The following is a 15,927-nucleotide window of genomic DNA, read 5'->3' on the forward strand; positions in this document are numbered from 1 at the left end:
GGTCAATAATGTTTAGAAAAAACAACAAAGCAAACCTGTGGGTTTAACTACTAAAACAAAAAGAGGTTTTTATGCGTTTTAAATTCAGAACAACTAGAAAAAAATTTCTCTATGTGTTTTTTGCTCCTACTTTTGTACAAACAAGGTCAAAAAAAGCACTCTTTTTGCAGAAAAAGTACACACAGATGTGATGTCTAACAACCATAGAATCCCATATCCACTAGTCACCTCATACTGTTACTTGATTAGTTATTTAATGTAACTTTAAATCTTTAAAAGACATAAAAACCACAAAAACTGCTACATTTTGGCCGCTTTTTCAAAGGCGAGGTTTCTACTTTAAGAGCTATATCTTTTCACAGATAAAAGATATCTTGCTCCTATTTTTTTTGCCTAAAAGATACATTCCAAGGCTTCATTCTATTAAATTTTGAAACTTCCATAGTCAATAATAAGGTTATAATAAAAACGTTAAGCATCCGTTGTCTCTTTTTGAAGAGGTTTTAGTGCTATACTCTATACTTTAGGTCCCTGTACACAAACCACAAGTGTTAAAGAGCTGATTTTTTGTCAGGTTATAGCCAACACATATATGTAAAGAGTTTTCGATATTTTTTAAAAACTTCATAACCCAAAAATGAAAAAAAAACAAAATAGATTTACAACGGAGCTCCAAGTGCAATCAGTAGCGCAAAGAGCTATAAAACTTTAAATGTGTTTTTCTCCTTAGGCTATAGAGATTAGATTTTAATTTTTACATCTGGTGATACAAGAGACCTTGCCGATTAATGTCCAGTAGGTCGTTTTTTTAGTCCTTAAAATTGAAGTTGGGACCATTTTTGGATGGTCCCAACCTCAATTTTGAAGGTGTGGCAAGTTGAATTACGAAATAAAACTTTTTTGCTACATACTAAAGTAGCGCTTACGAAAGTCGCAATTGCGAAACGAGCTCTTTCGCTAAACGACGTTTTGAAGTCTATAAAAAAATTTTGCTGGCCAAATGGATGTAATTGTAAAAAATAACATTTTTATATACCAAAATGTTTATAATAAAATTTTTATTTTCAGTATTGCAACATATGAACATTTTAAGGTTTTATTTTTTAAAATAATGATAAAAAACCAAATTTCTTTCGAAACGAAACTCTTTCGCACCGCAACTTGCGTTGCAAAAGAGTTTCGTTTTTTTACAACTGTTTCTTGTTTTACAACTGTTTTTTTTTTTTTACAACTGTTTCTTGTCTAGAATTTATTGCTCTTTCATGCTGGGTATATAAATTTTTAAAAAATTTAATTACAAGTAGGTTTTTTATGGTTTTACATATACGTAAAAAAAAAAAAATCCTTAGCAACGGTTTAAACACTAATTTGTGATTCCCATATTACATCGTATCTGCTTTTTTGATTCTGTAAATTATTGGGGGGGGGGGGGGGGCTAAAATACATACCCTAAAACATAAAGCACATTTCATTATACTAGCTGGTTTATTATCAAGCAGTTAAAGTCCTTGCCTTGTTCTACAAGAAGATTTATTGCAAATTAAATTAAGTTTATTGTTTTTTATTAATATATTTGAAATTAATGGGTAATCCATCCAATCGTAAAAGAAAGATAAAATATAAATTTAGAGAAGACCAACACACAGCAAAGTAAAGTTTGATTTCAGAAAAGGTTGCAAGTTTTCCTAATAAAAAAACTATAAGAGAAATAAAAATTGCAACTCAAATTTCACCTACTGATGAAAACGATTATTCAATTTTGATTGAATTTCAATAGTTGAAAAACTTCATCGTGCAGACAGCCGTATGTTCTGAATGTGACTCTAAAAGATGCGAAACTATGGAACAAACTTAGTTCACGCATGAGACTAGCTTCCAAATTAATATTATTATGTAACAACTGTCAAGCTAATGTTAGTTTTTTTACTTTTAAAGAATGTTCACCGAGTAAAGAAACTCAAGGGAGAAACTCATTTGAGGCAAATATAAGGGCTGTTATAGCACATGGCAAAAACGTGGACACGTATCACTAAATGGTGTTGTAACAGCCGGCCATAATGGCAAATGTATTGATGCGCATATAATGTCAAAACACTGTCGTAAATGGAATATAAAAAGTTTAAGTCTAAAAAATCTTGAATATAATGAACAATTAATGAGCCATGATTTCAATATAATTCATAAAGGATCATCTGGTTCAATCGAAGGAGCCGGAGCAGTTGAAATATTTAGTAGATCAGTACAGACGGATAATTTGATTTACTATGAATACTTAGGAGATGGGGACACCTCATCTTTTAAGGAAGTAATTGATTAAAATCCTTATTCACAATTTGATGTGACAACACTAAAGTTTGAATGTGTCGGACACATTCAAAAAAGATTAGGGACCAGGCTATGTGCCAAAATAAAAGAATATAAACCCCGCTTTCAGGAAAGGGAAAGCTGATTGAATTGTTAACTCAATGCAAAATTTTTATGGGAAAGCTATTAGAGATAATATTAATCATCGGAAGATGAGCTGTTATTTAAATGTCTTCACAATCAAACACAGAACTCAAATGAAAGCAAAAGTCAAATAACTTGGAGTAAATGCCATAAAAATATTTTTGTTGAGCGTAAAATATTAGAAATTAGAGTTTATTCTTCGATTGTTCAGATTTAATGATGGTACTGGTGCTTTACACACAGTTTTAAATCACTTTAGTATTAAAGGCAGTGTATGTTTTCAAAATGGTTCAGTTAAAAAAGATAGAATAAGTATTCGAATGTCGAAAAAAAAAGCATCAAATGATGGTAAAAAGAGCAGAAAAGACAACAAGGAAGATTGAGAAAGGATTTATAAACATTCAAAATGAAAAAGAAGTAACAGATCCTTATCTTCCCGGTGGAAGATTTTTTTTTATTTTTTTTATTTTTATTTTTTTATACACCTACCCAAGGCCGAGGAGGCCACTAGAGACGAGGAAGCTATTAAATAGTGGTTATAACCCTCTCTCAACTCTATAACTCCGAAACACAAACCTTGACAAACAATGCCGTTGCGCAGAGAAACAAGTTGAGCGTGGTACTATCAGAGGTGTAGTGGGGATCGAACTCGGAATCCCTCGCTTATGAAGCGAGCGTTCTATCACTACACCACTACCGTTTTTTAAAGTATATAAATGTCAAATCACCAGATGATGGTAAAAAGTGAAGAAAAGACAGTAAGGAAGATTAAGAAAGGATTTATAGACATTCAAAATGAAAAAGAAGTAATCGATCCTTATCTTCCTGGAGGAAATTAAACTTTAAATTATGTTTTTGATGAATATTTGTGTTTTTCTGACTTTTGCTTCAACTTCAAACAATATATTTCATAAAATAATTGTGCTATAGCTCTAAAATTTTCGCTGATTGTCCATTTAACATATGCCTATGTCATTACCCAAAATCAAGGTTCTAATAATGTTTTTTTAAAAATTATGACCCAAAAACTGTAAGGAACCCCCTTATTTATGATCTAAAAACTATTTTTGTTACAATAAGAGCATTTATTCAATACTGGTAAAAGCTATTTTTATAATTTTTGTGAATGTTTTTAACCTATTAACAATGAATATTTCGGCCAAATTTAAAGTTTTTTTGATAAATTGTTCCTTATTTATTTGGTTTATAAGATCTACCAAAATCGCATCAAATTTAGTTAAATATTGTATTAAAAGTTATTAATAAAAGCTTTAGTTTTATCCCATTTAATATGAAGAACCAAAAAAATATAACATATTAACTTTATTTAACGATTTGGATTTTTCTATAGGAACCATCTTAGAGTTACTTATTTAAGTTGACGCGTTTAGAGTTACTTAAGCTCACGCGTTTAGAGTTACTTAAGTTCAGACGTTTAGAGTTACTTAAGTTCACGCGTTTAGAGTTGCTTAAGTTCACGCGTTTAGAGTTACTTAAGTTCACGCGTTTAGAGTTGCTTAAGTTCACGCGTTTAGAGTTACTTAAGTTCACGCGTTTAGAGTTACTTAAGTTCACGCGTTTAGAGTTACTTAAGTTCACGCGTTTAGAGTTACTTAAGTTCACGCGTTTAGAGTTACTTAAGTTCACGCGTTTAGAGTTACTTAAGTTCACGCGTTTAGAGTTACTTAAGTTCACGCGTTTAGAGTTACTTAAGTTCACGCGTTTAGAGTTACTTAAGTTCACGCGTTTAGAGTTACTTAAGTTCACGCGTTTAGAGTTAAACTACTTACTTTTGAACCAATTAAAATCTTTTAAGTTGTAATTGCTTTTTTTACTAAAAAGTTAATCTACACCAACGCGAGGAGTTACCTTTTAATTTTCTGGTGATGGTGTCTTGCTTATATATATTAATCTAGAAGCAACGATACTTTTAACAGCTGCACGTCCTCATTGTAGTAAGTTTACTCAGAGTCTTTTTATTTAAACGACATTAAAAATAAAAGATAAACTATCAAGGTTAAAACAAATTAATTAATCGAATTAATACGAATTAGTTTAGCCCTAAAACTGGAAATAGTTTTTTTTTAAGACCTTTTAACATTATGATAAAAATTTTGCGTGCTTTTTTGGTGTCTGGAAACATGCGCCACTTGGAGTTACATATCATTTTTATATTGAATAAAAAATCTTTCTTACTAATTTCTGAAAGCTAGTAGAACAATTCCTAATTTTTTACTTGCGTTTTTTCTGCAAAATAATATTTAGGTCAATGCATGGTATTAAAAAAAAAAATACAGCACAAATTTCTTCGCCTTTTTCAGCTCGCATGATTTTAGAAAGAATTTAAATTTAAAGCATATACAGTTATGTCGACGTATGCTTTACTATGCATACGCTTTTAAGATAATTTTTTAATGATCGTATTTTATTTTCATTAAAACAATTTTATGGCAACATTTTTATGTTATAAACTGCATTTTGAAACGACACATACAACACAAAAATAACATAAACTTGTTATAACATATTCTTTGGAAATTAAAATAACAGAAAACTGCCTTTCAAAACACTCCATTTTTTTTAACGGCAAAATTTGTTATTATGTCATCATATAATAGATACTTGGCTAATTTATTTTCAACTGATAGCATTGTGAGATCCAAAAAAACTGTTATAGGGTCATTATTCCATAGTAGCCCTACAAATGTCTCAATTTTAATTGACTGATAGATTGTTTACTCTTTGCAACAGATACAGGCATAATATTAAAATTTGAATTAGAAAGCGTTCATATGGAACAAGAAGCTGTAGACTCTTTTAGTGAATTTTTTTGTAGGATGAAGGAGCTTCCTGGAGGAAAAGTGAAAACTACTTTAAACAATTATTATACAAAATTTCTTTCATAAAGTTGTCTTCTTTAACATGATAAGCGTTGAGTTGTGCCAATTCACTAGGTTTTATCTCTTGAAGATTTTGTTTTTGATTTTTCATGCAAATGATTGTGAATCCCAAAGCCAATTTCAAATTTTGCTTAAACTTGTTGAATGAAGTAGTCAAGCGCAAATAGTCAAGACAAATATCATCAACGTTGATAATATTTGTCTTGAATTTGACTTGGAGCTCTCATAGCAGAAAACTGCATTTGCAAGTTCATGATATCGTTTTGCATTCTTGTTCCGGTTTGTAAAAAGTTTAATTTTAAAGTCAAAAAGACTTTCAACAGCTTTTCCTTTAACAAAAATATCGATCTATGATAAGCGAATGTGAAGAGGATTGAGCCTAAAATTGATAATTAGCTGTTTGATAATTATCCTTATATAATTATCTATAATTAGCTGTTGAATTAGATTAATTTCGTCATCAATTGTTAAAATAAACTGGCTAAAACAAACATCTTACTTAGTCGACAACTTTGAGAGTATCTTACCAAAAGGTTAGACTTACGACAGGTTCAAACAATTTTAAAAACTATATCAAGGGCCTAACTTAACCTAGCATGTCAGCGGTAAAATCAAGATCTTCTCTAGAACAGCAATAATTTTCCGCACTCGTTTTGCAATTGGTTTAAGAACAGCAATCAAACTTGGCAATCTGGTATCGAAAGCTTGTGAATAGACATATACTTAAGTTTGGGTTAACACTATTGTTCTTTAACTTACCAAGAAAACATTGTTTAGCATCACTTTCATGAGATTCTTTCATAAATTGTACTTGATTGCAATATTTTTTCTTGAAATTGGTACAAGACTAAAATCAATACTATGTGCACATTAAGAATATGAAAGAGCCTGATGACAAGTTAAAGATAAAGTCAGATGCTTTTTTTACACATTTTTCAACATTTTGTTTTTCTTAATAAACAATCAATATCATTAATCTAATAACTAATACTTTTAAATATACTTTTCATGATATAAATTTAAAATTACATTTTAAAAAGTATTAGTTTTAAAATTATAATAAGATATATGCACAATATATTTAACACACACACACACACACACACACACACACACACACACACACACACACACACACACACACACACACACACACACACAATTTCGATTTCTGATAAATACAAATATTTAAAAAATGTAAATAAGTTTAAATTTTGAAAAGATTATTTTTGTCATGTCAGAAACTATAAATATTCTCATATAAAAAGTTAAGTACCGATTCGAATGTTAATGTATATTTAAGAAATTATTTTATAATGATTTTGGCCTGTGTGCTTGGTTTATGCTCTTAGCTTTTATAACAACTTCTTCTTTACAAATGAACTCTTTTACAAACTGATATAACGCATCTTTTTAAAAAGCATTTTCGTTCACAAAACATCACCTAAAACTATTTTTGGTAATCAAATTAATAATTTAATTTTAAAACGCGGTATGAACAATTTTATTTTTATGTGCTAACTTTAATAAAAAAAATTATAAATAATTTAAAAAGCAACAAATAATAAATAATAACAAATAGTTATATAAACAGATCCAACAACACAGGGAGGGCAGGGGCACTTCCCTCCCCCTACTTTTTTTCTGAAGGCTTTTTTTTTTTTCTTTAAAAATTTTTCTATATAGAGGAATATTTTTTAGAAATTGACGTTTGCGCCCCTCTACTTCGAAACCAGCGTCGTCAGTTCTGTAAAAAAAATAACTTGAAAAAGTTATTAGTTATAAATAAAATAAAAAATATATAATAAAGTGCATTTTCATGAGTAAATTCATTTTTTTTTTAAAACTTAATAATATTTAAGCGGCACATAAAAACAAAATTGCTCATAACACGTTTTGAAAATAAACTCTTCATTTGTGTGTTTTTAAGTTACTGGCATCCACATTGATGAACAATTATATTTGGTATTTCTTGCATAACAACATTACTGCGATCGTCAAAGAATAAAATTGACATTTCATTGAGTTTATTTGGAGCACAACACGGTTTTGGAATTTTCTTTGGAAATATTGTATGCACTAGTGTTTGGAAGATTGCATGGTTAAGTTGCATTTAAATTACTCTCCAGTGGATAACTACAATCACCTCCACAGTAACTGGTTATATAACCATCGGGTGCTTTAATCCAGTCTGACCACCCAATATTTTTAAATGATACATATAAAAGATGTTTCCCACAGTGAGATATATTTTTGGAAGTCTTGCAGATGTAGAAGTCTTGAACTTATTATCATGAAAGTGTTGAGCATGTCTTGATATTGAATCAACGTCATGAGCTTTAAAAGCAGAAAACCCTTCATTTTTACTGGATTGGTAAAATGAAACAAGAAATGGTTGATAATCTTTACTACCTTTAAATCCAACAACACCACACTTTTCAACGAGAATGGCTTCTTATTGTAGACTTTTACACACCATCAGAATGCCATTATTTGTTTCTGAATATTTAACCCAACTCAACAAAGCTTCTAGCACATTAAATTCATGTCATTGAGAAACTGAAGCCATTATAATTTTAGAGTCTAGTAATAAGTACTTTTTTAGGAAAAACTATCTTGAAAACTTCTAATCTAATTTTATTTAGAGTCACAGTTTTGTAAGTAACATCTAAAAAAGTCTGAAGGTTGGTTGCAAAAATTTTTTCAATATCATAGTTTGAAGATACATCGAAATACATTTCACCTGACTCGTCAGTTGTATTTGGTCTTGGAACATATCCTGTACATATAAAAATAATTTTTTTTTATTACAGTAGATGGTTTTCTTACTTCATTACACCGGCATTTAAATTAATTGTCCTATTTTTGTTCTAAATTTTAAATATTCGTCTTTTTGTGCTTTTTAAAGTATGCGCAGCAACATGACAATAATGTAAAGTTATAAATAAAACTTAATAATAATAACTTTTTTTAATTTAGTTGATAACGAGGGTATCAATATTCCCTCGAAATATCGTAAAAATAAATATATTTTTAACAGATAGAAATATATATATATACTACACAGCACTCACTCTCATGAATTGCCAATTATCAGTATATATTAACTTCTATTAACAAAACATAGGTTCCTTTACATATATACAAAGTATTCAATTCAAAAAACGTCAAAAAGTTTTACCCATTCATAGTGAAATTGTATTAGTCCAAAAAAATATTACAATTTACAAATTCAATAAACTTTACAAACCATTCTGGCAGCATATATAGCAGTTTAAAATTTAACGGAAATGAGTTAGTACAAAGGAATATGGAAAATATTATTTTATTACAAAACTTATACGCACAATATTTTATCATCAGCCTATCATTTTTTGTCTACTGTTTGATTTTAATATGACGTTTCTTCAACAGAACCCATCGTTTTTTTTATTTTTATTTATATTTCCTTTAATGCTGCCGAGTTTTCGGTTAAACCTATGGCTAGAGAGTCAATGACCTCTTTGAATCCTTTCCGGTAAAAAGCTTTTATCTCCATTGCTATTAATCTATGGTGTCGTTCGTAATCGTTTTCTGCATCAATGTGTAATTTCCTAGAAAATATTACTGCACTTTCAATTAAATTGTTCATAGCATCTGTATCGTTACTGATATTTTGTATGTTCTTGGCGGTACTTTCAATTACATTAATACTGTCAATGACATTGAAGTTTGGACTTTCTAAGATTTCAGTTAATATTTTTATCTTCTCAATGATATTCTTCATGAAGAAAAGAGTAATAATGAAATCAAAAGTTGTTACTTTTTTCAAAAGTCCGATTGCCTTAGTTCTCGTGTTAGAATCAAAAATCTTATTATTTGAGATGCTCTGAAGAAGATCAATAACCTTCTCCAAACACTGATTTAAAGCCTTAACAGATTTTGCTCGTGTGGTCCATCTTGTTTTAGACAGGTTTACAAGCTGTATTGCAATGTCAATGTCTTCAAGTTTTTCTTTTAAATGACTAAATCTTTTTGTGCTTGATGTGAAGAAAACATGCAACTGTTCGAGGACATTAAACAATTCTCGTATTAAAGCATTAACATTGCAGGCATGTTCAAGAGCAGTGTTTGTTCTGTGGTCTTGACAAGGTATGTAAGGTACATTATGGCCAACTTCATCTGCTATATACTTTTGTACTCCTTTAAATTGTCCAGACATTGAACTCGCGTAGTAATAAGACTGAAAAGCCACCTTTGATGTGTCAATGCCTTCTTTATGTAAAGAAGATAAAATGGCTATTCTCACAACTATACTCATTATGTCCTTATGTGACATATCGGGAGTAGTGTTAGCCATTACGGAAAAAAAATTGGAGCTGTTAATTTCATCAATAATTTTTCTCTTTAATTCAGTTGCAATTAAACTAATCATTTCATTTTGAGACGATGGACTCGTGTATGTAACTCTATATGGACGAAGGGCTCAATCTTCAATCCAGGCTTTTAGTGTGGGATTGTGGCGAGAGATAAGATCAACAACTGCAACAAAGTTAACTTGATTAGCACTGTCCGATTCTCAAAACGCTAGCCCTTGGCTTTCCAAAGTCTTGCATGTATCGATAAGAATTTTGACAGTTTTTCTATTCTGCACCTCTATTTTTTCCTCTTCTATTAGAGCAATTCTATTGGATTTATCAATAAGGTGATCTATATGCCCTTTTTTCATAAGAAATTGACAATATTCACTTAATGCAACTTTATGTGCATGAGAGGTAAAGTGCGCCTGAAGCTTTCCAAGTTTGTCTTTCCCATAGCTTTTCATCTTAGACCAAGATCTCACCCCAACATTTATCCAAGCATCATCAGTTTTTCCCTTCTTTCCAACACTCTTGGGAAAAAGGCGGCAGACAAAACAAAATGTGGCATCCTTTTGAGTGCTGTATTCTAAATGTTCAAACTCTTTGTACCACTGGGGATTAAATCTATTTTTACCGTCACTTGGAAAACTAGCAAGTTTTGATTGGTGTGGCCCTAACTGGATTAAATACATTTTTTGATTATCCGTAATTGTATGTGGACGTAAACCTGGGTCATGGCTTATCAACGCTGATGAATCTGATTTGTCAATTATAATATTTTGAGCTTTGGTATCGAGTTTTTTTATAAAAGCGTTTTCTTTTTTCAAAACATTTTTTGACATTTCCACTACAGAACTTGTTGCATTCACAATTTCAATTGCAGCGAATTTTTCATTTACTAATTCTTCTTTACAATTTTTTTTATAAATTTCATTACAATCTTTAAGATTATCTATTAAAACACCCAAATTCCCCATGAGCGAAGTCCAATTTGTTGTTTCACTGTTTACTTCAGTAGTATCCAAGTTAATAATATTCGTGTCATCCTTTTTATCTCGGTCATGAAACTGGGTTAAATGATCTGATTTAGAATTTAATTCTGTAAATTTCTCTGCTTGTTCCTGGACTACAGCATAACCCGGGTTTTCCCCTTTTGCATCATTATCTTGAATTTTTGAACTTGCATCCTCTTCAAACTTTTTATTAAAAGATTTTGTTTCTTCTTCTATGGATATACCACATGTTGAAGTCGATGTTTCAATTATTATCAAATCTAACTTTGTATGTTCACTACTTTGTATTTCATCATCCACTTCGACATCAATACCAGCATTGTGAGGTTCCATTTTTCGTTTTTTTGAAGCTAAAGAGGCTACAAAAGGATTCTCTGGGGCTCCCACTGTTTGCATACGAACCTTTCTACCACCATGAACGGATCTTTCATGACTGGTTTTATAGTCGTTATTAAATACTGCTTTGTAATTTATATCTTTTGCTATTCATATTTAGTGCTGGAAAACAAACGCAGATAATTTACCGTAATTTTTAAATGATTCAATGTTTATAAAAGTTAACACTCCTAATAAATGTAATAAGATATAAGAGTCTTAAAATAATAGAATAAGACTAATAATCCTTTTACATATTCTAATTAGGCCTATTACTCCTACAAACCTTATTCTGATCCTTCTTTAGTATACTGATAATTGGAAGTAACAGCAGGCGCAAAACGTTCATATCAGAGTTTAGCATTTATTTTATTATACTTTCTGATAAAAAGCTTTATATAAAATTATTATATTAAAAAATGAATCATATCATTTTAAATGCTATCATATCTTTTATACAAAGACAGAAATGTTAAAATCAATTCATGGAAATAAATATTCACGTTTCAAAGTAGAAAGTATGAAAAAAATGAATAACTGCTTTTAGTCAAACATAAAATTGCAGCTGCTATTTTTATTGCATAAACTTGCAGCTGCCATTTTTATTGTTGGTAACAAAAAAAAATTGCGCGAAAAAAAACAACAACGTGGAAATCAAAAGGGCGTTCCGTTATGACTTCGCAATTTATTTCGTCTTGTGGAAAACAGCCTTAAATCGTTTAATAAACGTACAGTTTATTTGTCCAATTCAAAAAAAAATTAGATCTTTGATGGATTTTTGCAAACATTTTAATTTTATTTAACTGGAAAATATTTTTTGATTTTATCACCGATTTCCCAACTGTGCCAACTGGTGGCAAGGAAATTCCCAACTTTTCTCTTTTCTAGATTCTGGTAGGGGGAGAATCCCCCCTCCAAGGCGACGCCCCTGTATATATATATATATATATATATATATATATATATATATATATATATATATATATATATATATATATATATATATATATATATGTATGTATGTATGTATATATATATATATATACATATATATATATATATATATATATATATATATATATATATATATATATATATATATATATATATATATATATATATAAACAGTACAATCTCTACAATTCGAATCTCCCTAATTCGAAAATCTCCATAATTCATTTAAATTTTAAGTCACCGTGAAATGCGCTTATGAAAGTCTTACGTTTAAGTTTCTATAATTCGAATCTCTATAATTCGAAAACCTCCACAATTCGAATGGATTTTTTAGACCCGTCAGTAAGATTATCTCTGTAAATCGAAATTTTTTAACTTCTGACGTATAAAAAGCTCATTAAACCGTCAAAATCTTTTTTAAAATTTCGAAAGTTGCGAGTTTTGGAAAAACGATTAGTGTAAATTATCTTCTACTGTTTAAAAAAATCGTGGCATCAAAGAGACATAAGAAAAACAATTTAAATCGGAAATAAAAAACTCTAATGGAATTGAAGAAAGAAAAAACAAATAAAGAGGTTTCGAAAATTTTTGATATTCCACCAAACACTCTTTCAACCTGGAAAAAGAAAAAAAAATTAAATCTTTTAGTCAAGGAAATTTGACTAAACGGGTGAAAGTTGATTCGTATAACCTAGTAAACAAAGCTGTACTTAAATGGTTCAAATAAATGAGAGCTGATAATGTACCGATTAGTGGCTTGCTGCTAAAATAAAAAACTTTATATTTTACAATTGAGTTATGCTTCAAAAATTTTCAAGCTTCGGAAGGATGGTTAGACTAATTTAAGAAAAAGCAAACTAAGTTGGAGGTAATTTGACAAAGGTTCTTAAAGATATAAATCGTGTCTTTGACAAGAAATTACTAGCGCATAAAAAACAATCTACAATTACTTTTTTTTCTTAATTGAAAAGTTTAAAACACATAATATATATTGCTTTTAGGCCTCAGAATTACTATTTCTTTGATTGTTTGATTTCTATTCGTTACTTTGAAAAGAATATTAAAAAAAAAATCAACTTTCTATAATTCGAAAATCTCTCTAGTTCGAACTTTTATTTTCCCCCGTAAAATTCGAATTAGAGAGATTGTACTGTATATATATATGTGTATAGATATATATATATATTTATATATATATATATATATATATATATATATATATATATATATATATATATATATATATATATATATATATATATATATATATATATGCAGTACAATCTCTTTAATTCAAATCTCCTTAATTCGAAAACCTACATAATTCGATTAAATGCAAAGTCACCGTGAAATGCGTTTAAGAAAAATTAACTTTCTATAATTTGAAAATCTCTCTAACTCGAACTTTTATTTTTCCCCATAAAATTCGAATTAGAGAGATTCTACTGTATGTATATATATATATATATATATATATATATATATATATATATATATATATATATATATATATACGTATATATATATATATATATATATATATATATATATATATATATATATATATATATATATATACGTATATATATATATATATATATATATATATATATATATATATATATATATATATATATATATATATATCTATATATATATTTATATATATATATATATATATATATATATATATATATATATATATATATATATATATATATATATATATACATATGTGTGTATGTGTTTATCGCCCCCTCAGCATTATCTTGTTCTATCTACAAATGTAATAAATAAAATGTTCTATTTAATATGTAAAATAAATACAAAAAAAAAATTATAAATAAATAAATACAATGTTCTATGTAATATGATAAGATATACTATACCGCATTAAATTAAAATATTGATAAGAAAAATCTCTGATGGTATGAAAGAAAATTATAAAAAAAATTTTCGTGAATCGGAAAATACTATTGAATTACCAACCGAAATTCGTTAGTTTTGGAATTCCATCTTCCTTAGTATTGTTTTCCGATGTTTTCAATTTATTTTTCTGGAGAAAGCGTTTTTTCTGTTCTTGACATATTAATTCCCAAATTAAAAGGATAAAAAACTGAATCAAGAATTAAAGAAATGTGCTTTATAACGATGCAAAACTGTATTTTTATAACAATGGGTATGAGACATTCCTTAAAATAATTTTCTTGGTTTTTTTTTTTTTATTGTCGCAAATTTGATTTTCGAAAATGTAAAAAAGGAATAGTGTCGCAAATTGTCGCATTACTGATTGTCGAATAACAGAATAAGGAATAATGTCGCAAATGAATTTAATGACTATGCCGAAAACAAACAAAAAAGAAATAGTGTCGCAAATGAATTTAATGAATAGTGTCGAAAATAAATTAATAAGGAATAGTGTCCAATAAGAGTTAAATGAGTAGAAACACAAATAAAAAAATAATAATAAACATAAAAAAATAACTGAATTAGTGAATTTAAAAAAAGTGGAAGTATGTAAACTTGTAGTAAAAGAAGTATGTAAACAATGTAAACTTTCGGAAATTAAAGAAAAACTACATTTTCCCACATAGTAAATTTTTGTTAATGTTTTGATAATTTTTTTTCTGAAGAGGATAATGTTTTGCACTTTCAAAAAAACGAAATTGTTAAACCATTAACAAAAGTTTATTACTGGGTGAATTGCAGTTTTTTTTAGTGTCTCAAAAGTTTACATTGTTGGACCTCCGTCCTTTTAACATTCACCAATTCAACTATAAATTTGTGTCTAGATAACATATCTTATGTCATACGGAAATAGTCTGCTGCCGGGGGCTTCAGTACATTCACCAACTATCTTATAGCCTGCTGCCACAAAGAAGTGCCGCTACATCGACTGAGGGTTTAAGGTTTGTGAGCAATCTTTTCTTTCAAAATTCTTTATTTTTTTATTTTATCCTGTAAAAGCCGTATACTATAAAGATAAACAAAACGAGTAAGTAATTGCTGAAATTACCTATTTGCGACACTATTTTATTTATTAAATTAATTTGCGACATTGTTCCTTTTTTTTGTTTTCGACACTATTCACTAAATTCATATACGACACTGTTTCTTCTTTTTGTTTTCGATACTATTCATTAAACTCATTTGCAACGCTATTCCATTTTTTTGCGACATGAGGCCTTTTTAATATATTCGACACTATTCTGAAGTTCATTTTTCGACACTATTACTGTCACCCCAGGCATTATGTGTTAGAGCGGAAGAATCATTTTTTTTGAGGGTGGGTGGTTCATATTTGCATTTAGTTTGCCATAAAAAAAATTAATTCTTTAAGTTATTAACTCTGTATTGGCTAATGGCGTTTCTTCTAAAGATTATCTGGAATGGTTACTTTGCAAGAAATGCCGATTAAGTATTATAAAATTCTGAGAAATAGTTATAATATAACTATTTCTCGGAAACAAAAGAGCAGAATCAGTTTTTTATTTTGCCTACTACTAGTCATTGTTAGACAAGTGAATTAAATACACAAAGCAATGAAGAGTTTTTTAATAAACCGTCAGATGAGTTACGAGTTAGGTATTTGAATCAACAATTAAAAGTTTTTTATCTCAAAATCTCAGATAAAGGCGATTATTCTTATAAAGAAAAGTTTAAAAAATTGAACTGACATCTCAAAAATCTCTATAAAATATAAAAAATATTTCGCAAATTATGTATGCAATCATATATTAAAATTAAAAAAATATAGAAGCCAAAGGATGTAAGAATGATGCTACTTTAAAGTTTCTGTCACTGAAATCAAGAACTTTGACTGAAGGGATGAAATGTTTTATTTCTTTTCAATATTATAAGCTTACTTTTCACTACTTTCGAAATTTTCGACAAGCA

The 15,927-nt window shown here is 28.7% G+C and overlaps 2 protein-coding genes across 2 annotated transcripts; both read right to left on the reverse strand.

Moving 5' to 3' along the window:
• Nucleotides 1-7,000: 7,000 nt before the first annotated feature.
• Nucleotides 7,001-11,471, reverse strand: LOC136079018 (uncharacterized). Its single transcript, XM_065794780.1, has 2 exons — nucleotides 8,731-11,471; nucleotides 7,001-8,407 (listed from the first exon to the last, which is right to left on the reverse strand). Exon 1 carries the CDS (start codon nucleotides 11,095-11,097, stop codon nucleotides 9,907-9,909), a length of 1,191 nt encoding a protein of 396 aa, XP_065650852.1. The 5' UTR covers nucleotides 11,098-11,471; the 3' UTR covers nucleotides 7,001-8,407; nucleotides 8,731-9,906.
• Nucleotides 7,279-8,533, reverse strand: LOC100199377 (bone morphogenetic protein 5). Its single transcript, XM_065794727.1, is given in 5 exon segments — nucleotides 7,279-7,452; nucleotides 7,454-7,635; nucleotides 7,638-7,951; nucleotides 7,953-8,127; nucleotides 8,530-8,533. Coding segments are annotated over 5 exon segments (849 nt in total).
• Nucleotides 11,472-15,927: the final 4,456 nt, after the last annotated feature.

Source organism: Hydra vulgaris, chromosome 04 (assembly GCF_038396675.1).
Source record: "Hydra vulgaris chromosome 04, alternate assembly HydraT2T_AEP".
NCBI lineage: Eukaryota > Metazoa > Cnidaria > Hydrozoa > Anthoathecata > Hydridae > Hydra > Hydra vulgaris.

What these genes read in the sequence shown, in the direction of transcription:
- LOC136079018 (XM_065794780.1), bottom strand. Translation starts at nt 11,097, where the DNA reads ATGCAAACAGTGGGAGCCCCAGAGAATCCTTTTGTAGCCTCTTTAGCT.